At 48.4% G+C, this 26,586-nt stretch overlaps 2 protein-coding genes across 5 annotated transcripts in view; both read left to right on the forward strand.

Annotated features, from left to right (window-relative positions):
* Window positions 1–3,520: 3,520 nt before the first annotated feature.
* TMEM39B (transmembrane protein 39B) lies at window positions 3,521–22,296 on the forward strand. 4 transcript variants are annotated; one of them, XM_040467787.1, is made up of 9 exons: window positions 3,521–3,799; window positions 5,487–5,613; window positions 6,122–6,341; window positions 6,950–7,033; window positions 7,353–7,507; window positions 14,579–14,915; window positions 15,853–16,040; window positions 20,303–20,423; window positions 21,838–22,296. In XM_040467787.1, exons 1-9 carry the CDS (start codon window positions 3,796–3,798, stop codon window positions 22,078–22,080), a joined length of 1,479 nt encoding a protein of 492 aa, XP_040323721.1. In that variant the 5' UTR covers window positions 3,521–3,795; the 3' UTR covers window positions 22,081–22,296. The 4 variants fall into 4 exon arrangements, with proteins under 4 accessions (XP_040323721.1, XP_040323703.1, XP_040323711.1 ...); XM_040467769.1 differs by lacking the exon at window positions 3,521–3,799 and adding an exon at window positions 3,900–4,089; XM_040467777.1 differs by lacking the exons at window positions 3,521–3,799; window positions 6,122–6,341; window positions 6,950–7,033; window positions 7,353–7,507 and adding an exon at window positions 4,070–4,089.
* A 2,794-nt stretch (window positions 22,297–25,090) lies between these two features.
* Window positions 25,091–26,586, forward strand: part of KPNA6 (karyopherin subunit alpha 6) — a 67,953-nt gene continuing 66,457 nt past the window's right edge. The window contains exon 1 of the mRNA XM_040467823.1: window positions 25,091–25,212. Within this exon, the coding sequence (XP_040323757.1) occupies window positions 25,209–25,212 (4 nt within the window). The 5' untranslated portion in view covers window positions 25,091–25,208. The remainder of the gene's footprint in view (window positions 25,213–26,586) is intronic.

Genomic DNA, 26,586 nt, shown 5'->3' on the forward strand with positions numbered 1-26,586 from the left:
CATTGTCAACTGATTTTTTTACTTTTCTGTGTTTCCTTCATTGCCTGAGTTCTCCCTCCCTAAAAGGTGGCAACGTAGCCACCAGAAGCTCCAAGTTCATATCCTATTGCTTTGACATCCCTGGGGGACAGGGGAAGGAAGTATTTCCCAGTTGTTCTAGCAAAAGTCCTAGGATAGCATCTCATTTGGCCTGAGTAGAGTCACGAATCACCCCTGCTCCAAAATTGGTCACTGTAGCCTGGAGTGTCAGGATGGAATGCTTTGATTCACCAGGCAGGGTTATCTGCCCACACTGAACCTGCAGAGTAAGGCAGCCCCACCAGACCACATGGACTGAGAGAGTGGGAGGGAGGGTCGTTTCACAAGGGAAAATCAAAGTGTTTTAAACAGAAGGAGAATGGATGTTGGGCAGGCAAAATCAACAGACAGCTGATACAAGGTGGGCAGGAGACATGGGTAATGGGTTGCATGCAGAGCAGCCCATTTGAATGGCCTTCCCCTCTTACACTGGGTTACTGGGTCGTACGAATGCCCTCAAATCAATTAAGCAAACATTTCCTGAGCATTTGCCATGTACAAGGTCCAGCGCCCTTCCACGTAATAGACGGATAGCAAGACCTGCCCCTGCCACCAGCCCCAGTAAGGCAATTACTGTTACGCTTCCTCCCATAGGAACATAACAGACAAACTCTTACTCGTCTCTCAGAAACCAGCTCTGATGTCATCTTTCAAGAAGCCTTTTCTTGACTACCTCCCCTGTCAGACTCAGTCACCTTCCCTCCACCTCTGAACTTGGTACATACTGCTATTGTTATCACACTGTGCCATAATTTATTGATTCTTCTGTCTTTCCCAAGGATGAGCGGCACTTCTGTATCCCTAGTGCCCACCGTATAATAGATGTTCAAAAACATTTTTTGACCTGAGTTAAAGTGAGTTCCCAGGAATGGCTCAGCTTGTCTTTTATGGACCATTCCTGAAACCACTTAGCTTCCCTTCCCAACCGGCTTTCCTTTTAAGAACCAGTTTGCTACTACCTGAATTCAACTGAACTGATACACATTTGAATGCCTATCAGGTGGGAGGTAGTTTAGGCTTTGGCAGTTCAGAAATTAACAAGATACATTTCAAACTCAGCACTCTAAAGAGATCAGAACCAGCTCTACTATCAGAATTTCTTTGGCCGAAGAAAGAAATCTCACTGATTCCTACTCTACTTTGTGAGCTGGTCATTCTCCCTCTCTTGGCCTCTTTTCCCCCAGATGGGAAGGCCTGACTTGGTGTAAAATTTGTAATTTAATAGATATCTATGAGTTGAATTAAACCACGTTTCCATTTTGCCTAGACTAAAACCCTTGGAGCAATAGGGGGCGCCTGAGTGTCTCAGTCACCAACTTCTGCTCAGGTTATGATCTCCTGGTTCGTGTGCTGACAGCTCAGAGCTTGGAGCCTGCTTCGGATTCTCTGTCTCCCTCTCTCTCTCTCTGCCCCTCCCCCCCATCTCGAAAATAAATAAACATTAAAATAAATCAGTAAAAATGTTGGAGTAATACTTGATCTTCTCTTTCTTCCACACACCTATCCAATCTGTCCACAAATCCTGCTCACTTTACCTTCAAATCCAGAATCCAACATGTCTCACTCCCTCGCTCAATCTGGTACAATCCATCAACATCTCTTGCTAATATCATTGCCCTATCTCTATCTGTTCTCCCTGCTTCCACCCTTGTGCCCCTACAGTCTATTCTCACACAGCAGCCAGAGTGATTCTTTAAAAATGTAAGTTCAGAGTTGCCTGGGTGGCTCTGTTGGTTGAGTGTCTGACTTCGGCTCGGGTCATGATCTCGTGGTTCGTGGGTTCGAGCCCCATGTCGGGCTCTGTGCTGACAGCTCAGAGCCTGGAGCCTGCTTCAGATTCTGTGTCTCCCTCTCTCTCTGCCCCAACCCTGCTCATACTCTGTCTCTCTCAAAAATAAATAAACATTAAAAAATTTTTTTCTAATGTAAGTTCAGAGGAGCCTGGGTGGCTCAGTCAGTTAAGCATCCGACACTCAATTTCAGCTCAATTCATCCACGATCTCACCGTTCTTGAGATCAAGTCCTGTGTGGGGCTCTGTGCTGACAGCACGGAGCCTGCTTGGGATTCGCTCTCTTCCTCTCTCTGCTTCTCCCCTACACGTGCACACACGCACCCTCATGCTCTCTCTCAAAATAAACTTAAAAAACAAAATGTAAGTTCAAACCCTCCATCTTCCCCATCCCATTCAGAGTAAGTAGGAGCCCTATAGTGTCCATCTCTTCTCACATCTCTCACATCTCACACACTCTCATGTCTATTTCAGCCAAGCCAAACTGACCTTGCCATTTCTTAAATTAAAAAAAATTTTTTTTTTTAATTTATTTTTGAGACAGAGAGAGACAGAGTGTGAGCAGGGGAGGGGCAGAAAGGGAGACAGAATCCGAAGCAGGCTCCAGGCTCTGAGCTGTCAGCACAGAGCCGGATGCAGGGCTCAAACCCACAGACTGTGAGATCACGATCTGAACCGAAGCCAGATGCTCAACCAACTGAGCCACCCAGGTGCCCCTGACCTTGCCGTTTCTTAAACACATTAGCTGGGTTCATACCTGATTTTTTTTTTCCCTCTGCCTCGAATACCCATTTTCTCTGGATATCTACATGACTAACTCACTCATTTCCTTCAAGTGTTTGGTCAAAAGTCACCTTCACAGTGAAGCCTACTCTGACTGTCCTGTTAAAATTGCAACCTCCCATACCCCTCTCCTGTTTACCCCCACAATTTTTCCCTCCTGATATACTACCGAATTTACTAATTTTATGTCCATCTCCTCCCAGTTAACTGTAAGTATGAATATCAAATATCTACTAATTCATTCAATTAATTGAATATTGATGTCTATTACGTGCCAAGCACTGTGCTAAGCCATGGAGCTACCAGGTGATTAAGATAGTTTACAGGTCTTGTGAGGGAAGAAATCATAACACTTGGTAACAGTACCTCATTTACTGAGTGTTTCCTGTGTTAAGTGCTTGCCATGCATCCTAATAATAATGATGGCTAACATTTTTAAAAACAGACCCCGTTCTGCGAGCGTTATCTCATTCAATCCTCACCAAGACCTATAAGGTGAATATTACGAACCTCATTGTAAAGAGCAAGAAAAAAGATTTCAAGGCTCAGAATTGGCAGAAACAGGATTTGAACTAAGGTGGTGGCAGGAGAAATATTTAGGATTTAGGGTCAGCAAAACTAAGTGAAGGGGGGGGGGGGTCGAGGGAAACGACTCCCAGGTTTTCGCTAGGGTGGACCAGAGAACAATAAGGCCAAAGACAAATAAAAGCCCAATTTGGGACGCGTTGAATTTGAGCCGCCTGGGGGCCACTCAAGGATACAGTCCATCTCGCGCAGGAGCCGAGAGACGGTTCCGGTCCCCTCCCTCCGGCCTGAAGAGACGGTGGGAGAAGGCACGCAAGGGAAAAGCAGGAGGTGACTTCCCTCCCTCTGGGGTCTCCCGAGCAGCAGCTGCTGCAAGGGCGTAGGGGACCTAGAGACAAAGAGAGCGCGCCGGCACCGCCTTTGTCCGCGCGGCCCCTTTAAGAAGCGCGTTCCCAGCTTCCAGCCCGCCTTGTATGCAAATTTGGCGGCCAGGCGGGAGCGCGCGACTGATACCGCGGGGACTAGGCTGCGGCGGTTAGTCCTCTCCCGGCCGCCGTCGCCTCCGACATATTGCCCGCAGGAGCTGCGGCGGCGGAGCGGAGAGCGCCGGGGGGAGGAGATGGGTGAGCGGAACGGGTCCGGCTCGGCCGGGGAACGGGCAGACGTGGGGGTCGGGATGGCCAAGCTGCTGATTGCTCCCCCACGCGGACAAGATCCCGGCGAGGGAAGGGGGAGGGGATGCGGGGCACAGAGGGGCCCCGCCCCCTCCTGTCGCTTTGCAGGGTGGGGCCTCGGTTATGGAGGCGGGGCGTTGGCGCGGTAGGCGGGGCTTCTAAAAGGGAGAGGGCCCATGGGGCTTGGGCTTTGGTGAAGACCCGCTCACCTGGGTTAGAAGCGGGGACGGGGCGTAGCGGTAGGCGGGGCCTTACTGCTGGGGCGGAGCTCCTGGCTTCTAGGCGTTTGTTCGGGGGCGAACTTTCTGGGTTTTCGGGCTTTGCACGAGGGGCGGCGGGGCGAGAAGACCTTCCGGACCTAGGGAGCCCATTCTGGAGCCGCGCTTCTGGGCAAAGAGAGCTTTTATTGGCTTGTGGGCGCGTATTCTGGGCTGACAACTGTGTGTAGGCGGGGCTTCTGGGCCTAGGGGCTTTACGTGGGTGTAGAGCTTCTAAAGAGAGGAGAGTGGGTGTGGGCAGAGCTTTTGGACTGAAGGTGCATATGTGGGATGTTTTAAGCCAGGTGTGATAGTGTATGAACAGAGCTTCTGGGTTGGAGGCTGACTGGGGGCAGAGCTGGACAAGTACTTTTTGGAGACACGTGTGAGAAAACCTTCCGAGCTGGGAAGCTAGGCGAGTGCAGGCTCTGTTGCCATGAGGTGGTTTGAACAGGGCTGTAATTTTGATTAGGACTGAACAGGGCTGTAATTTTGATTAGGACTGGGGTGGTGCATAGGACCTTTGTGCAGGGCTTTTGTGCAGGATGGTGCCTGGGAGTTTGGGCTACACTGACAAGCTTAGAGAAATAGGGTTTGGGTCCACAACCACAGCATTCTCCCAGAACCCACATCCTTGACCCTGTGCTCAGGTCCTGGTCCTGACCATGAAACCCCAGGATGCCTACTGAGCTGGATCTTGGGCTCTTGAGAAGAAGACCTCAAGGGTGCCCAGAATCATAAGCCTAGAGAGGCTTATAGTATCTGAACAGGACAGCGTACGCCAGAGCTAAGAGCTCAAGCCTCAGACCCACAAATTACCCGTGACACAGTGTAAACTCAGTGTCCTAATCTGTGGGAAACCTATTTTGCTGGGTTCAGCCACTCATCAAGACAGACTTATAGAGCACATAACTTTATGCTGGGCTCTGTGGTAGGGGGAGGGGATACACAGTGAAAAAGACAGCTAAGGTTAATGACCTCACTGACTTTCTGCTCTCGTGAGAAAGACAATACATGTGTTAACAAGTGAACACGATAAATTCTAAGACTGAATTGTGAAAAAAGTAGAAATAAGAGGGTTATGGGGGCAGATGCTTAAAAAATGGCAGTCAGGGGAGGGCTCTCCAGACATGATACAGCAATATAAGAGGTAGCAACAAGTTTGGTTTGCTTAAGGAGAGAAAGGACAGGATGGCCGAAGCTTGGAGGCCAGGCAGGGAATGGGAGATGAGGTTGCAGCATTAGGCAGGGGCCAGATCAGAGGTCTCTGTGATTAAATGATAAAATGAGACACCAGGTAACTGGTAGCCAGTATCATTGCTGTTATCCTTGATATATGCCCTCCGGCTTGAGGATCTATTTTATGTTGAGTCCCACAGGAGGACGAAGAGGTCCCAACAGGACATCCTACTGTCGAAATCCACTGTGTGAGCCAGGATCGTCAGGGGGCTCTGGTGGGGGCCATACTTCCAGTGCATCAGTCACCAGTGTCCGCTCCCGCACCAGGTAAACCACCTCTGTGTCTTGCCCCTCACTGTGGGCTCACAGGGGCAGTATGAACAAAGCTCTCTCTCACTGGGCTCTAGGATGTGATACCCCAGATCCCAGACGGGGGCTTAGAGTGCAGTGAGCAGCAAAAGACCCAGAGTGGTGGTCACTTGGGCAGATGCAGAGGGACATAGTATAGTAAGCCCAGTTACAGGATTCCACTTACAATTCTGCTCCTGATTTTCTGGTGGCTTCAACAAGTTGTCTCCGTTCATTGGGCCTCCTTTTCCTCATCTGTAAAATGGATCTAATAATTCTTTCCTTCCTGGGGAATGTTGGAAAGCCTGAATAAGATTAGGGATAGGAAAAGTCTCTGTCGGCTCCTTTGTCTGACAGGCAGGACTAGGACTCCGTGTTTGCCTTGTGCTGCTTTTCTGACCCAACCTCACCATCCTTCGCCCCAGAAGCCCTTCTTGGTGGGGTTCTCAGGACAGCTCCTGATGTTTTTTCCCTCCCCACCTCCCAGGAGCAGTTCTGGGACGGGCCTCTCCAGCCCCCCTCTGGCCACCCAGACGGTCGTGCCCCTACAGCACTGCAAGATCCCCGAGCTGCCAGTCCAGGCCAGCATTCTGTTTGAGTTGCAGCTCTTCTTCTGCCAGCTCATAGCCCTCTTCGTCCACTACATCAACATCTACAAGACAGTGTGGTGGTATCCGCCTTCCCACCCACCATCCCACACCTCCCTGGTAGGTGCCCAGCTAGGACCAGCTGTGTGTGTGTGTGTGTGTGTGTGTGTGTGTGTGTGTGTGTGTGTATGACGTTTGGCTTCAGTTTAACACAGCTTACCGAGTGAGTGCCCTGTACATTTGGCCTCATGCCGGGCATAGGACATGTAGAAGGAACAGAAAATGAATGATTCCTGAACACTCACCCGAATTGCTCAGTACTGCATTAGGCGGTTCAAAGGTAGTGGAGATAAATCGGATAGATTTTGCCTAAAGGAAGGCAGAATCTTAAGTCCTGTGGGGGAGAAGAGCCACAGGCATACCTGAGTATTTTAAGGAGTGGAAAGATCTCCGTGTAGAAAGAGAGGTTCAGGGACCGGAGCATGGGTGATCAGAGCAACAGGGCTCACACACCACTCTCTTATCTCCAGGGACTGTCCCACTTCCCTCCTCTGGGTCCTGTTCTACTCCTCTAGGTAATTTCCTGGCCTGACTCAGCTAGAGACTTGTGAAGGTCGGAGAGTGGGGATAGTCCCTGTGGAAAGGACCGGGCAGGGGGAGGTGGGTTTGAAAAAAGCCCGTATATGGGCAGGGGGCCCACGTGACCCCCAGCCTCTGCCCCCTGACAGAATTTCCACCTGATCGACTTCAACTTGCTGATGGTGACCACCATCGTTCTGGGCCGCCGCTTCATTGGGTCCATCGTGAAGGAGGTGATTGGGTCCTAGAGGATGACCGGGGACTTGGGGACTCGCCTTTCCCCTGGGGGTACCAAGGAAACACGCCTAGCCCTTCAAGCCCAAGGCATTTTCCTTGGGGCTCCCTTTGAACTTGGTTGAAGAACATTACTCACATCCCCTTCCTCTTGGAGTTTCCTGGGCGCCAAGGAAAAGCATTCACCTTGCCAGGTTCTGTCCGGCCTGCTGCCCCATGGTTCCCTGGGTGGGATCACAGGTCACGCTGGGTGGGATTTGGGCACAGTCCCCGTGGCCTATCCAAGGCCCCATCCTGTCCTATCTCGCCCTGACCCAGGCTTCTCAGAGGGGGAAGGTCTCCCTCTTTCGCTCCATCCTGCTGTTCCTCACCCGCTTCACCGTTCTCACGGCAACAGGCTGGAGTCTGTGCCGCTCCCTCATCCACCTCTTCAGGACCTACTCCTTCCTGAACCTCCTGTTCCTCTGCTATCCGTGAGTACCCCTCACTCCACCCCTCACTGCCTAGCACCTGGCTCCTGACCTCTGCCCTGAGTGTGGCTGGGTCAGCAGGCCCCCATACCTGGAAGACTCATGGCAGGGCAGCAGCAATATCCTCTCACGTTGTCTGAGAACATCCCCCTGAGACTAAGGTGATTAGGTTTTTGCAGGAGCAGAAACTGAGACAGCAGGCCTAATTTACCCAAGGTGCCACCAAGGGGGAGGTCAGAATGGGACTCAGATCTGAGTGTATATGCCAAAGGAACAGTTCCTGATAGGGGTGCATGGGCTTTGTCTCCCTCTCTCTTTCTTCTCTCTCTGGTTCTTTCTCTGTCTTTTTTTGTATGTTAATGTTTATGTAATCTCTCGGTGCCTCCCCCAGGTCTGTGTGCATGCGAACACCTGCGTGTGTGCATGTCTCTCTGTGTGGGTGTCTATGCATGAAGTGTGTGTGCATATCTACACGTCTATGCGTGTATGTCAGTCTTTGTGTTTGTTTTGCTCACTCACTCCATCTCACCAGAGCCCAGATTATTGAGGACGGAAAGACAGTGTCTGGAAAGAGCCCAGGACTTCCCCCTTCTGACCTAGAACCGGGGAGAGCTTTGGCAAGATGTCCACACTGGCTGTTCTTGGGGCAGGCTCCTGGCTGCCTGGGCATTTACAATCATTTCCCAACCCCTGGGCTTTATGGTTCATGAACTTCCTCAGGCTGGGCCATTTCTGTGTCCCGGGAAGCTTCAGAGCTGGATACTCCTCCCTCTGTACCTTGCATGACCAAAAGGGCACTGTCATGGGAGGAGCCCCATCACACTTGTTTCAGTTATAACTAGTGTTTAATTATAAGAGTGACACATGTGTCATATAAAAACATTAAACTTTACAGAAGCTTTTAATGTAGAAAATGAAAGTCCTATATAACACCAGTCCTCCAGAAAACCATTATTTGCAGCATATCCTTCCAAATTTTTCTGTCCGAGCATACACACGTATACTTTTTTTTTTTCAACAAAAAAGGAATTAAACTATGCATGGTATTGTACAATTTACTGCATTTTTTTGCATCATCGTATAACTTGGGTATTTTTCCATGGCGATGCATACAGGTTTGCCTCATTTTTTAAAATAGCCTATAGTATTCCATTGTGTAGATTTTTCACAGTTGTATTTGTCTTCTATTGGTGCCCTTTTGAGGTGTTCCTAGCTTTCCCTATTGGAGACCGTGAGGTAGGGAACATTCTTTTGCATACATCTTTGCCCACTTGTCCAATATTTCTGTCAACAGGTTCCCAGAAGTAGAATGACTGTACTGAAAGGTGCAGTACATTTTTGATAGATGGTAACAAATGGTTAGAGCCGTCAATAGTCGCCTAAATTTTCTCACTTTCTGGTTGCTATCCAGTGAATCCATTCTCTTTGGGTACAGGTATCTTTTAGTATTCATACTTTGCCTTTTTTTTTATTATTATTATTTAATGTTTAAATTTTTATTAACATAAGACATACATAGCCTAACAAATCAGTCCAGTAATGCTAAAAAGCTTATGATGAACAACAGCCTCCAACCCCACTTTTTCGCTTTTTATTTATTTATTTTTTAAGTGTATTCATTTCGAGAGAATGAGCACGAGCCGAAGAGGGGCAGAGAAAGAGGGAGAGAGAGAATCCCAAGCAGGCTGTGCACTGTCAGCACGGAGCCCGATGTGGGGCTTGAACTCCTGTACCATGAGATCATGAGTTGAGCTGAAATCAAGAGTCAGACACATTTAACTGACTGAGCCCCCCAGGCGCCCTACTTACTAGCTTTTTAGTCCCACTTCTCCAAAGCGATCTCTCTCACTGTTTCTGACTTTTTTTGAGTTACGTCCATAATTCTAGTATCTTTGTGCCTTTATTCCTTTCAAAAATTTATCATTGATTTTATAGCTGGATAATAGGTTTACATAGTTAAAATTCAAAATGTATAAATATGTGTAAAAATGTATAAAGAATATAGAATGAAGAAGTCTCTCTTTGGCTCCTGTCTCTTAGCTACCCAGTTTCCCTTCCAAGAGGTAACCACCACCATTTCTGGTTTCTTGTATATCCTGGAAATAAATGTTTTATGCATATACAAGCACATCATACTCACAAATACATACATTGATTCCCTTCAATGATAGGTGAAGATTTACTTAATTCACCCTTCCATCCATACTATTCCCAGTATTTGATAACTTATTATTTTTATTTTTCTATTGATTATCTTTTCCAATAATATCACTATGCCTGTATTTTTTATCTCATCAACAATAGTATCTTAATCCCTTTAATGTAGACAATAATGTTAGGAACTCTACCCTTCCACTTTTCCTCCCCTCTTCCTCCTCTCACTTCTGGCAGCTATACTCTTATGTTGTTAGGCTTGACATTCACATTCCCCTATATAACCACATTTAAGTCTTCCATTCTTTGTTTAGGGTTAATTCTAAAAGCTAAAAAGCAATAAGTAGCCTTGATGTTATTATGAATATGAAAATACCATTCACTTCAGGACCAAGTAGTGTGCATAGATAACGTTCCTTCTCTGTGGTTACTGAGTTATAATCTTGGACCTCTTAAAAAAAGAAAGTTCTTCATGTCAAAGTCAAATGGTTTCTCTTTTCTTACATTCCATCAATTGCTTAAAATCATGCCACATTTTAGTTTGCTTCATATTTAGATTGTAACTTTCTAATACAGGCTCTTTTTTTTCCTTGGAGTTCTAATTGCCTTTCTTTTTTCTTGTTGACAAAAGAGTGATGGGCCTTCAACATATCCTCAAGTTTATCCAGCCTCTCAATCATGCTACCTGTTGCCTGGAGTCCATTTTTCCCCCTAAAGACATCCTTCCTGGAGCCTTCCATCCTCCTGCTCCAGTCTGGAGTGGTTGCTCTTTAGGCCTGCTGTACAGCTCTCAGCCTGGGACTTCCCTTCGCTGCCCTCCTGGGTTGGATCCACTGTTTCCTGGATCCCATGTCTTCTTTCTTGGTTTTCTCCCTTATTTTGCTGGAGTGCGTTATCAGGTAATTTCCTTAACGATGGGTGTGGGAGGTATATACATTTAGAGGCCTTGCATGTCTAAAAATGTCTTTATTCTGCCTTCATACTCGATTGATGGTTCAGCTAAATGTAGATTTCTAAGTTCAAATTCATATTCTCCCAGAAGTCTGAAGATACTATTCCATTGTCTCTAGCATCCAGCGAGAAGTCTGAGGCCAGTTTGATTCCAGTTCCTTTGTAGATGACTTGTTTTTTCCTTTCTAAAAGCTTTTAGAGGTAGCCTGTTTTGTCTTTTGATTAGTTGAAATTTTATAAGGAGGTGTCTGGTGTGGGACTTTCGTCAGTCATCGTATCCGTACTCTAGGACTTTTTAACCTGGAGATTTGGCTATTTCTTCAGATCAGGAAAATTTTCTCCTATTATTTCTTTGATAATATCTTCCCTTCTATTTTTTCTATTCTCTCTAGGACTTCTGTTCTTAAGGTGGTAGACCACATAGAGTGATCATCTGTTTCTCTTATATTTTCCCTCATATTTTTCATCGCTCTCCCTTTCTCCACCCCCCCATCCCCGTCTTTCTTCCTCTCTGTCTCTCTCCCCCCTTCTTTCTCCTCTCTCTCTTTTTTTACTTTCCCTTTAGGGAGATTTTCTCAACTTTATCTTCCAGCTTTTTTATTGAGTTTTTCAGCAGTCAAATTTTTTATCTCTCAGACCTCTTTCTTGTTTTCTGATTGTCCTTTTCTCATAGCATTCTGTTCTTGTTTTAAAAATCTCTCATGTTCCCTCAATTTTGTCTTTCCACTGGGGTCGATCTTTCATTTCCTGCTGCTAGGTTTCTAAGCATCGTTAGTTTCTTCAGTTGTCTCTTTACACTTACAAATGAAGGACTGAGTAGGTTGGAGCACACTTCCTCTCCCTCTGCCATTGTATATATGAGTGGGAGCTTTGGCCAGGGATTCTAACTATAAGAGCAGGACACACAGACTGGCAGACTTTGCTTTAGGATAAGTGAGTTGTGCTCCCCCATAGGCCAGAAACCAGGGTGAGGGGGTTACCCTAGGATGCCCCCATTAGAGATCTCCGTTCTCCGCAGGGTAGTTTATTCACATTCTTTACAGAAGAATCTTTCAGGGTAGATTGTGTGAGGTGAATAAGAGAATAAATGGACTGACTCTTATAGATAAATACAGATCTTTGTTTAATCCCATTTGTTCAGTCCTGCTGCTCACTTCTACCCTTTATCAGATGTGTCTGCTTCAAGCCAGAGTCTCTCTTGGGTCACTGGGCAGATAAGCTCCTACCCCCAGTACAGCCCTCGCAGCATATTCTAGACCTACGCCATCCAGTTGAGCAGCTTCCAGCTACCTGTTATTATTGAACATTTGAGAGAAGTTAATTTGAATTGAAGTGTGTTGTTGTAAGTGTGAAGTACGCATCAGATTCTGAAGGCTTAGTGCAAAAAAAGAAAGTAAGTAAAAATCTCATTGGTAAATAATGATACCATGTTGAAATGATAATATTTGGCATATATTGGGTTAAGTAGAGCATTAACATTAATTTCATTTTTTTTTCAAAGTGGCTACCAGAAAATTTCAAATTACATACGTAATTCTCATTATATTTCTGTTGGACAGCGTGGCTCTATTGATGGCTTCCTTCCTCCTCTGTCAACATGTTTCCCTCTGCTTTCTAAATTTGTCAAAATCGCTTGTGAACCAATAACCCCACTCCCATTCTTTTTGCTGATATGAATTTATTACCTACTTTTATACGGTCACGTCTTGAGTGGAGGGGGTGAGAGGGAATCTGCCATCTTGCAGTGAAGCTGCTTCTAACTTGTGACCCGTGGAGCAGTCACTTGCTGTTGCCAAATAACGTAATTGTATCTGCAGTCCTCCTTAGAGGCAAAACCAGGGAGATTCTTGAGTACTTGCCCTTAAATTTGAGTCTGAATCCCTTGTATCACCCTGATCCTATCGGTGCTCCACTCCTTCGTTCCCACAGGGTATCCTGAAGAATATTTTGGGAGTCCCATTACAGTCTTTTCTGTCCCACAGAATCCCTGGTGTCTCTTTTCTAAGCAAAATGTTATGGATCTTCTACTTTGGGTCAAACACCATGCTGGGTGTTGTTACAAGGTTTGAAAGAGGGTATTTATGAAAACACTAGGTGTAATACCTGAGTGTAGAGAATCAGTACAAGCTATGTAATTTAAAGCAAATTAAGGAAACTGAGGCTCATAGAGATGAAATAACTTGCCCTAAATCAGAGTGCTAGTCAATAGCAGAGCTGGGATTTTAATCCTGGTCTGTTTGACCCTAACGGTTATGCTGCTGACCACAGTTCTCAAAGTAATCTTACTTAACCTTATACCAGGGAGAATGGTAGCATCCCCATTTAAAAAAAATTTTTTTTAACGTTTATTTATTTTTGAGACAGAGACAAAGCATGAACGGGGGAGGGTCAGAGAGAGGGAGACACAGAATCTGAAACAGGCTCCAGGCTCTGAGCAGTCAGTACAGAGCCCAACGCGGGGCTCGAACTCATGAACCGTGAGATCATGACCTGAGCCGAAGTCGGCTGCCCAACTGATTGAGCCACCCAGGTGCCCCTAGCATCCCCATTTTATAGACCAGAAAGCAAAAACCTGAAAAGGCCAACTGCTTACCCAAGGATACTCATGTATCCCTTCTTGGAACATCAGGAAAAAGGAAGAAAAACGCTACTCTGGGGAAGAAAATGTAACATTCTCATTGGCCCTAACTGGTAGGGGCAGCCCAGGGACCTTTCTGGGGCTGTGTCTGAGGACCTGGGGAAATTGACAAGCCCCAAGCTGAAAAAAGGAATGCCTCGAAATAGCACCTACTACACTGTTCCATGGACACGTGCTAGGCTAACTTAGCTACTTTTCTCCCCCTACATATTTATTTATACTTAAAGTAATCTCTATGCCCAATGTGGTACTTGAACTCACAACCCAAGATCAGGAGTTGCATGCTTTACCAACTGAGCCAGCTAGGCACCCTGGCACTTAGCTACTTTCTATAATTATCTACTCTCCTGGCCTTTAGGTCTATCTACTTCTCTCCTCAAAAGATACCAGCCATACACTCAAAATACCCCACACTGAGTAGCACCAACCCTAAGGGTACTACTCAGGGAAAGGGATTTGTACTGTTCAAGGGCCCATTTCAGTGCTTGGCACATAATAGGCACACGGTAAATAGTGTCCCTGAACTGCTTTCCTCCACAAGCTGAAGAGCTGCCTTTAATGTATGCAGCCGTAACAACTTAGACCTCTTGTGGTACTGCGTCCGTGTTTTGTTTTGTTTTGTTTTGTTTTGTTTTGTTTTGTTTTGTTTTGTTTTGTTTTGTTTTGTTTTGTTTTGTTTAAGCTCTGTGCTGAGTGCAGGCCTTGAACTCACATCCCTGAGATCAAGCGCTGCATGCTCCACCGACTGAGCCAGCCAGGCACCTTGTACCTTTTTTTTTAACTAATGAATTACTCTTAGCATTTGTTGATTATGCGTCTCGGTCTTTGGTACCAGACAGTTCTGGGTTTGAATCCCAGCTCTATTGCTTCCTTATCATTGGGTAAATTTTGGGAATCCGCTTCACTTCTCTGAGCCACAGCTTTCTCAAAAGGGTACAGAATAACTGTACCTAATGCATAGTGTTCTTAGGAGACACAAAAGCAGAGAACGTGTGTGAGGCACTTAGTGCAGTGTCTAGAGCATGGAGTGTGCCTAAGGAATGTGGGCTGTTAGGATCACTGTTGGTCAGCAATAGACTGTGAGGCAGGGCCTTGTCTCCTGCTTCCTACTTTGTTCCCGACGCTTGGCACAATGCTTGGCCTGCACTCGATGCCAATACGTGTGTTGAATGTCTTACCGGAGGATGGCTGTATAGAAGGATGGGTAAATTCTCTCCTCTGAGCAGCCGGGAGAGCTAAGGCCCAGGGAGGAAAGAAGATTCCCTCCGTGGGTAAAGATTGGGATCGTGGCCCATGGGCAGGCCTACCCTCACCACTGTCTTCCCCAGCAGGTTTGGGATGTACATTCCGTTCCTGCAGCTGAACTGTGACCTGCGCAAGACAAACCTCTTCAGCCACATGGCCTCTGTGGGTCCCCGGGAGGCGGTCAGTGGCCTGGCACGGAGCCGGGACTACCTGCTGACGCTGCGGGAGACGTGGAAGCAGCACACGCGGCAGCTGTACGGCCCAGATGCCATGCCCACCCACGCCTGCTGCCTGTCCCCCAGCCTCATCCGCAGCGAGGTAGAATTCCTCAAGATGGACTTCAACTGGCGCATGAAGGAAGTGCTGGTCAGCTCCATGCTGAGTGCCTATTACGTGGCCTTTGTGCCTGTCTGGTTTGTGAAGGTACGTAGCTCAGCCCGTGGGGTGGGGGTGGGAGGGGAGCTGCCCCACAGGAGCCCTCCCCCTTGCATAAATAACTGGACCGTTTTTGACAAGATTCCCATCTGTTCTCTTGAGGGCTAGAGTGACCGCTACCTCGATTTTAGAGTAGAGAGCACAAGGCTCCCTGAAAGGGAGTGGCCTGCGCAAGGTCACCCAGCCAATGATTGGGACATGATATTGCTGTTCATAATACTTGATTGATAACAAAAAGCAGTGATGTTGTATTTCACTGTGGCTGTTTTGGCACAGGCATGTCACAATGTCCAGCTTCATCAGTAAGTAGGAAAGCCAGGATTCATCCAGACCTGAATGACTCCAAAAGCCTGTGCCTTCTCTCTTGCTCGTCTGGCCTTCTGGGAAGGTACCTCCCCAGCTGACAGTAGGCTGGAAACATTTCTCCAGGGGTAGACTGTGCTGAATGATTTGAGGCTGAGAGGACATAATATTTCTTGAACACCTACAATGTGCTAGAGCTTTCAGGAGTGTGATAATCCCCCTAACGCCTCTCATAGGTGGTTGGTAGCTATTCTTATCCTCATTTAACAGATGAGGCAGCTAGAGCACAGAGAAGTGAAATGGTTTGCCCAGCATCACATAGTTAATAAAGCAGCAGAGTCAAGATTTGAACTGATGTCTGTTGGACCCCGGAGTCTATGCTCTGGCTCAGAGTCGTAGGCAGCGGGAGCAGTTTTTATGTAAGAGGAGCTTGTGGAGAACTGAGTAGTGGGCACAGGGTCTAAGCCCATGAATAAGCCTTCTTCGTTAGGTATTTGATCCTTGGTCTCAGGCCCCCACTGAGGGCTGTCCTGGTTTCCGAGGCAGACAGAATCAGGGAAGGGGGAGGGAGGGAGGCCATTGTGGACATCCCAGGCCTTAACCCACCACCCCCTGCCCCCAGAACACGCATTATTATGACAAGCGCTGGTCCTGTGAGCTCTTCCTCCTGGTGTCCATCAGCACCTCAGTCATCCTTATGCAGCACCTGCTGCCTGCCAGCTACTGTGACCTACTGCACAAGGCCGCTGCCCACCTGGGCTGCTGGCAGAAGGTGGACCCAGCGCTGTGCTCCAACGTGCTGCAGCACCCGTGAGTCGCCCTGCCCTTCTCTGCCCAACCCCGGCCCTCCTGGTCAGTGTCTGGAGTTAGTCCCCTCCTCCGTCACCAACTCATTCATTCAGTCAGCAGGTGGTTGTTGAGCACATCTGGTGTGCTGGGCCTTGTGGCCAGAGGAGGGTATGGCAGGACCCAAGGCAGACATGTCCTCTGTCCTTAGGTAACTTGCAGTGTGCTGGAGATGTGAGGAGGCCAGGCAGTAAATTCACAGACTCGTTGACTTTCTCATTTGCTGACTGTTCTTTACCCAGCTCGTTGACCAATATGCTCTTGCATTCATTCATTGCTTCTCTCCTTCTGTCCCTTGCTCACTCATCCATTCAATCATTAGGTCACCTCCTTTCCAGCAGGCATTTACCTCTACCGAAGCCATAACCAGCCTGGTGCTATGTATTGGACAGAGGAGCTTAGACTTTGACCTACAGGCAGAGGGGGACTGGGGGGGTTTTGAACAGTGAAGGAACCCATTCCATCTGTCTGGTCAGAGGATATGTGCTGTGTTAGCCCTGACCGTGGTTATGGTGAGCCCTGGCCAGGGAAGCAGAGCCACAGGGAGGAAGTGACTGAGACAAGGTCCTTGAGGAGTTCACAGTCTGGTGGGGGTGACAGCCGTACACAAATCGTTAGGATGATGGGCCGAAAGAAGCCCAGCTGCAGGACGGCCCTGCAGAGGCAGAAGTCACCTGCTCAGGAGCCCTGAGGTGCTGGGCCGGCCTCCCCTCAGCCTGGCTCGTCCTTCATGGTGCCTTTACCGCAGTACTTTTCACCCACGTTACCCTAATTTTCCTGCCTGCTTTCCCCCAGTAGACCGGAAGCTCCTTGAGGCTGGGCCCACCTGAATCTTATCTGAGCCGTGGGCCGAGCACAAGGTGTGGCAAAGAAGAGGCCCCCAGACAGATTTGTAGGGGTAGGCCCACCAAGAAGCAGAGATGCAAAGGAAGGCCACAGAAGCCAAGCTTCCTGACGTTGGCTGTCAGTGCTAGTTAGGGACCCTCCCAGGCTCTGTCCAGGTGGTCCAGGAAAGGGGATGAAGATTGCCAAATGGGCTCAAAGGGGGCTCGGCTTAGCCATAGCCTCTGAGGGGAGTGAGGAGTAGAAAGATAGAATATAGCTAAGGGGCACCTGGGGGGCTCAGTCAGTTGAGTGTCTGACTCTTGATTTTGGCTCAGGTCATGATCTCAGTGGGGTCATGGGATGGAACCCAGCATTGGACTCCACGCAGACCGTGGAGTGTGCTTAAGATGCTCTTTCTCTCTGCCCCTCTCCCCTGCTTATGTGTGTGCGCTCTCTCTCTCTCTCCGCCCCCCCAATAAAAAAATAAAAATAAAAAATGAGAAAAATAAGAATATAGCTGAACATGAGGGAGGCACCTGTCTGTAGCTCACCGTGGTCCACAGAGAAGACCCAGGCTCCTGCACATGGCTTCCCAGCCGCTACACTGGGTCCTGCCAGCCTTTTCTGCCTCATCTCTTACCATGCCTCCACTCATACTCTGCTTTAGCCAGACCAAACTGCTTCAGATCCTCAAATTCTATATGCATGTGTGTATCTAGGGTTTTGCACATGATGCTTATTTTGCCTGGAACACCCTTTCCAATTCTTTTCCTGATTAATTCCTATGCATTCCTTAGCACTTTGCTTTCCTCCAGGAACACTTTCCTCACCATCCAGGATGGGTTTGGCGCCCCTCCCCTGTGTTCCCACAACCCCATAATATCATGATCATTGCACCTAACGCTCTGCTGTGTTTGCTTAGTTACTTGGCTGTTATTCCAAGAGTAAAGCTCCCGGTCGTCGGGGTCCTTGCCTGTCAAGTACTCAGCCATCTCACTCGCAGAGTGCCTGGCTTATAATAGGGCCACAGTAAATTTTTGTGGTTCGTGTCTAGTCTTTTTATAAGGTAAAATTTACATATAGTGAAATACATAGATCTTAAAGTGTATAATTCTTTGAGTTTTGATAGTCATATATACCCACGTAGCCCACATCGAATCAAGATGTAGAACATTTACAGCCTCTGAAAATTTCCTCCTAGCTTTTGCCAATGACCGCCCCCTCACCACCACCACCCAGACAACTATTTTTCTACATTCCTTCAAAACTAACCATAAGCGGGGTGCCTGAGTAGCTCAGTTGGTTGAGCATCTGACTCATGATTTCTGCTCAAGTCATGATCCCAGAGTCATGGGATCAAGCCCCACATCGGGCTCCATGCTGAGCATGGAGCCTGCTTAAGATTCTCTCTCTCGGGGCATCTGAATAGCTCAGTTGGTTGAGCATCTGACTTCGGCTCAGGTCATGATCTCACGGCTCATGGGTTCGAATCCCCCATCGGGCTCACTGCTGTCAGCACAGAGCCCGCTTTGGATCTTCTGCCCTCCTCTTTCTCTGTCCCTTCTCTGCTTGCACTCTCTCTTTCAAAAGTAAATAAATCTCAAAAAAAAAGATTCTCTCTCTCTCTCTCTCGGGGTGCCTGGATGGCTCAGTTGGTTAAGTGTCGCAACTCATGATTTTGGCTCAGGTCATGATCTCACGATTCGTGAGATCAGGCCCCACATGCTTGGGATTCTTTCTCTGCCCCTCCCCTGCACACACTTTCTCTCTCAAAATAAAAATAAACATTTAAAAAAAAGATTCTCTCTCTCCCTCTGTCCTTCTCCCTCACTCATCGTGTACACGTGCTCGTGTTCTCTCTCAAAAAAAAAAAATTTTTTTTTTTTTAATAAATAAACTAACCACAGGTTAGTTTTGGCTGTTCTACAAGTTCATGTAAATGAAATCTTGGGTTCAGTTTCTTCTTCATTCAGCACATCCCTGTGAGTTTCATCTGTGTTATTAGGTATAATGTGATAGTTGGTTTTTCTTTTTTGTTTTCTTGTTTTTAAGTTTTATTTTTTTATTTTGGGGGTGGGACAGAGAGAGAGGGAGACGCAGAATCTGAAGCAGGCTCAGACGCAGGGCTCAAACCCACAAGCCGTGAGATCATGACCTGAGCTGAAGTCAGACGTTTAATCAGCTGAGCCACCCAGGTGCCCCTCTTTTTGTTTTTTTGTTTTGTTTTGGTTTGTTTTTTTTTGAGAGAGAGTACCATGCAAGCAGGGAAGGGACATAGGGAGAGGGAGAGAGAGCATCTCAAGCAGGCTCCATACCTAGCACGGAGCCTGATGCGGGGCTGGCTCTCACAACCCTGAGATCCTGACCTGAACTGAAATCAAGAGTCAGACACTTAACTAATTGAGCCACCCAGGTGCCCTGATAACTGGTTTTTAAGTGAATGAATCAACAGGGTAGGAATGAGATAGAGTTTTTTGTAGACAGCAATTCTCTGTCCTCTGGCCCAGGACCCCAGGAGTCCCTGTGATATCTGGCAGAACACTGGAAGAATTGGAAGATCCCACCATCTCAATCACATGCTTATTGAAGTCCCTCTGTGCCAGGCCTTGTGCCGTGCCCTGAGGTCGTAGAGATGAATTGGATACCATCTCTTCTGTCAAAGGTTCCCAGATTAGTGAGGAATACAGGGAAATACATAAGTGATAAAACACTGGGGAAAGTGGACCAGTAGCAGGAGATTCAGGGAGCAGTTGAAGAATGCTGAACTCTGCGGGGAGTTTGAGGAAGGCTTTCTGGAGGATCCTGAGTTTGGAAAGAGCTCGCCAGAAGGATACGGCATCAGGAAGTGCAGTTCAGTCGGAGGGAGAGACTTGCGCAGAGACATGAAACAGTAAGCTGTGCTGGAGGAATTAGAGACAGTTCTGAATGGCTTGTGCCTGGGCTGTGCGGTGGGAGTCACGGAAGGGCCTCAGCGGCAACACCACATCCTTGGGGACTTGACTCCGAGAGCACTGAAAACACTTAAGGGGGTTCGAGCAGAGAATAGGCTCAGCTTGGTGTTTTACAAAGACCACTCGGGCAGCTGTGTAGTAGACCAGCTGGAGGCTAGAGGTTAAGAGCAGGTGAGGAAAATGCACCCGAAGAGGGAAAAGGGTTTTCTGGACAGTCTCTCAGACATGAATGACAACCCTAGACCCTCTGCCTCCCAGTGCAGTGAATTTCTCATGACTGTTACCCCATTTTACAGAGGAAGCAGCTGAGACCCAGAAAAGGAAAGTCACTGTGTCTAAATGATAGAAATGGGAGTCGGGGGCCCTGGTGATCATGCCAGGCCCAGGCTTCTGGTACCCCCTTTTGTGGGTGAGCTGGGCATAAGGGGCACTGTTGGGCTGTGCCTCCAGGTGGACGGAAGAATGCATGTGGCCGCAGGGCGTGCTGGTGAAACACAGCAAGAACGTCTACAAGGCAGTGGGCCACTACAACGTGGCTATCCCCTCTGACGTCTCCCACTTCCGCTTCCACGTGAGTCTCCTCCCCTGGGAAGGAGGGGTGGGGCCTGATCTGGAGAGCAGGAGGATCCCGGACGGGAAGGTGATGTCCTAGCAAGAGACAGCTATTTTCAGCACTTCCCAAATCCAGCGGAAACTACACACTGTGCAGCACAAGGACAGCCATACCAGTGGTGACTTCATAAGTGCAGCTCACTTGGTGGCTGATCCTTGAAAACATCGGGTGGAGGCAGGGAGGATGATACAATAAAAGAAGAGGTTCTCAGTGGCGAAAATAAGAACTATCCCCATTCCATATAGTGCGCCAGGCACAAGTGGTAAGCAGTTGCCATGCAGCCTCCGTGCAGTCTTCGCCTGTGTGTGAGAGAAACACCACGGCTCTCCCCATTTTCCGAGACTGAAATTGGCTCAGAGGGTCTAACTCGTTCAAGGGTGCCTTGCTCGGAAACTTGGGATCTGATGGTCATGACTCCTGGACTCAGCATTATGGAAAGGGTTGCTCAAAATCATTGAGGCTAGTGGTCTCCATTTTATTTACTTATTTTACTCTCAAAAGCCTTTTTTCCAACACAGTCATAGACTGAAGTCTGGTATATAGGACCTCCTGGCACTACTCTATTTGAAAGAGTTGGAACTCCCTTCAGTTCCCACTCACCACTGCTATAGCCCCTAAAAGACCTCCTCAGAACCCAGGGTTCCAAGGAACACAGTTTGAGGAATCATTGATCTGGGTCATCTCTTCGCGGTAGAGAAACCCGAGGCCCCGACAGGAAAGGGACTTGCCCAAGGTCCTGTAGCCTGTCAGGTTCAGAACTGAGCCTGGCATGCTGGTTTCTTGGACTCCCATTTCCTGCCACTTCTCTTCCCATCCTTTAAGTAGCTCTTGAGGTCAGGTACCTTGGTCCCTGCAGAATTGAAATTCCCTAAGACGTTGATTGCACTTTGGAACGGATGAGAACATTTTTCTCGAGTCCCCACACTCTGTCTTCCTTTGTAAATACCAGGTCAGAGTGAGGTGTCGCCACATGCCCTAGAAGCTTCTGGCCTAGATCGGGATGCTACCCATGAAGAAGTGGGTTTCTCAGACTGTAGAGTCTATGATGACTTTCCATGCCTGTGTCGTAAGATTCTAATTTGTTCAGGCCTGACTATACCCAGGAGGATCACATATAAAAAGGTGTCGATTATAGACCAGAAAAGGTTTGAGGGAGTGAAACCTCTCAAGAAAAGCTTCCCGGAAAAGAAATACCACAGGCAGAGGTGGAGAGGTGGCAAAGTCCGTGCCCAACCTCACAGTCTTCCTCTCCATCCAAGTCTGTATGGGGCCCCCAGAGCTTGTCCCCTTCCCTGGCCCACCCCAAACCCCCATCCGGGAGGCAGGTTTCTTGAACAAACTTTCCAGTCCCTGCCTACCCTTTCCTGGGCAGTTCTTTTTCAGCAAACCCCTGCGGATCCTCAACATCCTTCTGCTGCTGGAGGGTGCTGTCATTGTCTACCAGCTGTACTCCTTAATGTCCTCTGAAAAGTGGCACCAGACGATCTCCCTGGCGCTCATCCTCTTCAGCAACTACTATGCCTTCTTCAAGCTGCTGCGGGACCGCTTGGTATTGGGCAAGGCCTACTCCTACTCGGCCAGCCCCCAGAGGGACCTGGACCACCGGTTCTCCTAAGCCCCAGGGTGACCCCAGGGACAGCATCCAGGCTTCAGCCAGGAGCTCTCTGGGAAGGGGCTGTTGGGGAGGGTTGGGTGAGGGAGCAAAAAAACACAAAAGCAGACAAAAAAAAATTGACCAGAGCTTTGTATTTTTGTTACATACTGTTTCTTTCTTTGATAATTGATGTGATTATGAGGGGGGAAAAAAGTCCTATTTTTATACTCCCATTAAGCCTGTGTGTCCTGTGTTTCTTTCCCTTCTTGCCTGTCAGGCAGAGAGCAGAGGTTAGGATTCTGGGCCAGGAAGCCCTGTGTGTGGCTTCTGGGGTCCTCATGGGTCCTGCCTTCTCCAGTGGAGAGGAAATGAGACACCAGAAGTCATGGTGTTTACTGCTGGCTGAATGCTGTGTATCAGACATTACTCTCATGTGTATTATAAGCCTTGTTTCAATCCAACTTTTATGTCAACCCTAGGAGGTAGGTACTGTCACTCTAATTCTATAGGTGAATAACAAGCTCAGAGAGCTATAGTGACTTGCCGAAGGTAACACAGCAGCCAAAAAACCCTCCCAAAAGACAACACCACTATCCTCTCAAAATGTGATGTCCTGATTCTCTCAGCATGCAGTCACTGAGACCCTGCTCTGTGTCAGGTGCTATGGTAGACAGGACGCCAAGACAGAAACAGGTCACACTACACTGGGATGGGTGTTAACAGTTACAGGACAGCAGTGCAGGAGAGAGCATGTTTAATGCTCTAAGAATTTCTTGAAGGAGGGGACAGTCTGAGTTGTCAGGCACTTTCTAGGTGGGCAAACTGGGGGAAAGGCACTTCAAGCAGAGTAAAGGAGACATGTAATACATGTGAGATTTGGAACATTCTGGTGTATTTGGGGCAGGTAAGCAGAATGGTTCCTAGAGCAGGAAGGATAGGGAACAAGGGGTGGGGGTTGGGGTGGAGCTGGAAAATTTTGCAGGAGATGGATCAGGGTGGACCAATGGTTCTAGGCTAGGGAGGGTGTGTAAGCAAGGTCAAGCGCTAGAGTAGAAACAAAGCTGCTTGGAGGACCACCTGGCTCTTACTGGACAGGCTAGAGGGCTCACACTGGGAAAAAAGGACAGTCATAGCCACTCGTCTACTCTGTTTCCTGAGCCCTTTTTGGCCACAGGATATGCAGATGAGTCTGTGGCGGTGTATGGGAGACAAATATTGCAGCAAAAACTTTTTGGTGTCTGTTGAGGAAGGCATCATACTGGGTAAGCATGAGACAGATAAAAAGGAAGATGTACTTTAGACAACCAGGAGACAGAAACATACCTTGTAAGCAAATCAGAGTGCTGAGTGCTGAGGAAAATGTGTGTCCAGGGCACTGGGGAGCAGAAGATAGGTACCCAGGCTCTGTCTGGAAAAATCGGGTTTTTAGGGAGGGGAGAGTTGAACTGGATCTTGAAAGTGAATTTGTTCACCCTATGGTCAAGTGGGAAGGGAGGGCATTGCATTCCAAGCAGGGGGAACAGCATATGCAAAGGCACAAAAGATGCATACTTGGGGAAAGGGGTTCCTCAAATATGAATGGAACCTGGGTGGCTTAGTGGAGAAAGCCCAAGAAGTGAATAAGGACCAGCCTGTGTGTCAGATTGAAATGTTTGAGCATTACCTAAGGGCAGACAAGTAACTAAGCAGAGGAACAATCTGACAAATCCTCTGCTTTTTTAAATCTGATTGTTTAATGTTTATTTTGTAAGTACCCATGCCGCATATGCACACACATGTGGGGTAAGGGCAGAGAGAGCGGAAGAGAGAATCCCAAGCAGGCTCTGCGCTGCCAGCCTGGAGCCTGACACAGGGCTCAATCCCACGAACGGCGAGATCGTTACCTGAGCCGAAATCAAGAGTTACAGACTTAACCAGCTGAGCTACACAGGTGCCCCATAAGGTCTCTGCACTTTGGAGATGGTGGGCACAAGTGGGAGAATCTGGACACAAGAGACCAGTGAGGATCTGGCAAAATAGACCAAGAGAAAATGAAGAGATCTGACCTTGAGGAGTGGAAGTAGGAAGAGAAAGATAATGCTCCCTTTCCTGACCCTGAGTTCCGGATTGGCTTTTTGAGTTATTTCCCTTAATGGCCCAGGCACACATGTAGAAGAGGCAATTCGTTGTGGCAGGACTTGGAAACCCAGGTCCCTCACTCTGCTTCCAAAAGACAGTTCCCTGTGGGCCTAGTAACTTGAAGATGTAGCCTTTCCCTGTTTGTTGAGGTGGGGGACAGGAGGGCTGGCCTGTCATGCAAAACGGGAGGTCTGATGTGTACCAGCCATAAATTCCATGATTCAAAAGGCACGTGAACGCTCAGAGCCTCAATTTCCTCATCTCTAAAAAGGGAGATGATATCCCTCACTTTGTGTAAGTCTCAGTCCTGTTCATTTGTTTGTTTATTCACTAAACTATTTATGGAGCACATACCATGTGCCAGATACTGGGCTAGGCGCTGGAGGAGATACCATGATGAACAGTACAGAACCTACCACTGCCCTCAGCTTGCTGGTGGGGTGGGCGGGGGAGGATGAAATCCCACGGTCAGCTAGAAAGCCCTGCATCTGTCTCCTTATTTTTCCATTTGTCTCCTAATAAAGTCATGATCTGGTTTACTTTTGCTTTCTTAATTTCCTTATCTCCATATCCTTAAGCAAATCTCGTCCCCCTCTCCAGGTGATCCCTTACTCACATCCAGCTCAGGGTCTATGATTGGCTTTAACTACGGAGAGGAAGGAATGTGCTTCTGGGAAAAAAATTTTTTTTCAAGGAGAGGAGGCTTCATTATACAGAGGAAATAGGAGCAGAAAAAGCTCAGAATTCCTGAACACACTTGACTTTCTTTAGTATCCCTCCTAGTTATCTCCCTCCACCACTCCTTTTATAGTCCATCCCTACTCCCCGCCTTCAGTAGCTGCGGTCTCTTTAAGTGCGCTCCTCCCCGTAAGCTAGGCTGGGGGGCGGAGAGCGCGTTTCTTCCCGGGGTTGAATGTTAAGTTGTTTGTCCGTTTCGGGCTGCCGTCCTGCAGATCCGCCATATTGTCTGCTGAAGCTACTGCTGAAGCTGCCGCTGCTGCCGCCGCCAAGCAGGAGCGAGCGGAGCCGCGATGGGTGAGTAAGGACACCAGGCAATTGGGGACTCGAGCTGAGACACTCCTGGGGCGTGGGGCCTAGCGGGAGCCTGTCTCCGGTCTGCGGAAAATGTCTGAGGCCTCTCCAAATAGGTGTGAGGGGAGAAGCCAGGCCGGGAGAGCAGCTCAGGCGAGTTTGGGGCCGGGCTAGGGCCCCTGCGGGAGCAGTCTTTGGGGGCTGATTCCGGGAGCACCTTGCCACGCCTGGAGCCCCCACGTGGTGGCCTTGGGCCGGAGCCCTCGCGTTCCCAGGGGCTGGAAAGGGGCCGACCCTTCGGCCTGCGCCGAGACCGCGGCTGGGGGGACGGGCGCCCGGCGGCAGGCCCGGGCGGCGCTCAGGGAGCCGTTTCCAGGCGTGTGTTTGACCGACGCGCATCTTGACTAGATTCGGGGCTGCTCTGAACTCGAGGGAAATCCTGCCTACGTCGCGAGTAGAGTCCTCTGGTGAGGGAACGCCGGGCGAGCTAGCTCCAGGCCCGTAACGAGGGGCAGCCATGCCGAAAGCAGCCTGGGCCGCTGCAGGCCGGCAGAACTTCCCGAGCCGCGGGCGGAAATGGGGTGGTTCGGTTGGACTCAGTGACAGCCTGGTAGTAGAAAATCACAGACCGAGACCTCGGGGCCATGTGTGGTAGATCGGGACTTCAGGTTTGTGGGTCTGGCACTGGTTAGGAGAAAAGGAGCGACCTGTTGCTCTCTCTGAAGGGACTCTGGCGGGCAAGGCCTGTGCTCAGGGATAATACGATGGCGAAGTCTTTGGACTTAGCGACAGAACCATCAGTGAAGAGATACTTCCTCTTAAGCGTTAAACTCGATTGATTTTGCTAAACTCTTCCTACGCGCGGGTATTGTTCTGACTGCTTTACATGTTACGTTTTACTTAATATGCACAAGCTAGTGAGCCAGTTACTACTGTTACCCCTGTTTTACAGGTAAGGAAACTGAAGCTTAGAGAGAGGTAAAGTAACTTACCCAAGGTCATACAGTTAGTGGCTATACCCCGGTGATCCAGACCCCTAGGTTATAGCTGCAGTTCTTTATGGCTTGGCCCCCTAGTGGTTGGGCTGGAAAAGGGGGAAGAAAGCTTTTAACCCTGGGCAAAGTTGTAAAGGTGTCTTTGTGTGCTGGTGTGCCCACTTTGAAATCTTTAGTCTGAAGAAACTGAAAAACTACAAAGTAGATTGCTAACTCCAGCAGTTGTGTGTGGAAGGGAGTGCTAAATGAGGTTCTGGGATTTAGTTTTGTAAGATCCCAGATCCTGAAGAAACAAATTACTCCCTTGAGCAAGGCAATGACTTTTTTTTTTATTTTTGCAAGGCAGTGACTTTAGAATCAGATCTGGGATTATAATCCTGCC

Source organism: Herpailurus yagouaroundi, unplaced genomic scaffold (genome assembly GCF_014898765.1).
Source record: "Herpailurus yagouaroundi ecotype Mexico unplaced genomic scaffold, PumYag 77, whole genome shotgun sequence".
NCBI classification, from domain to species: domain Eukaryota; kingdom Metazoa; phylum Chordata; class Mammalia; order Carnivora; family Felidae; genus Herpailurus; species Herpailurus yagouaroundi.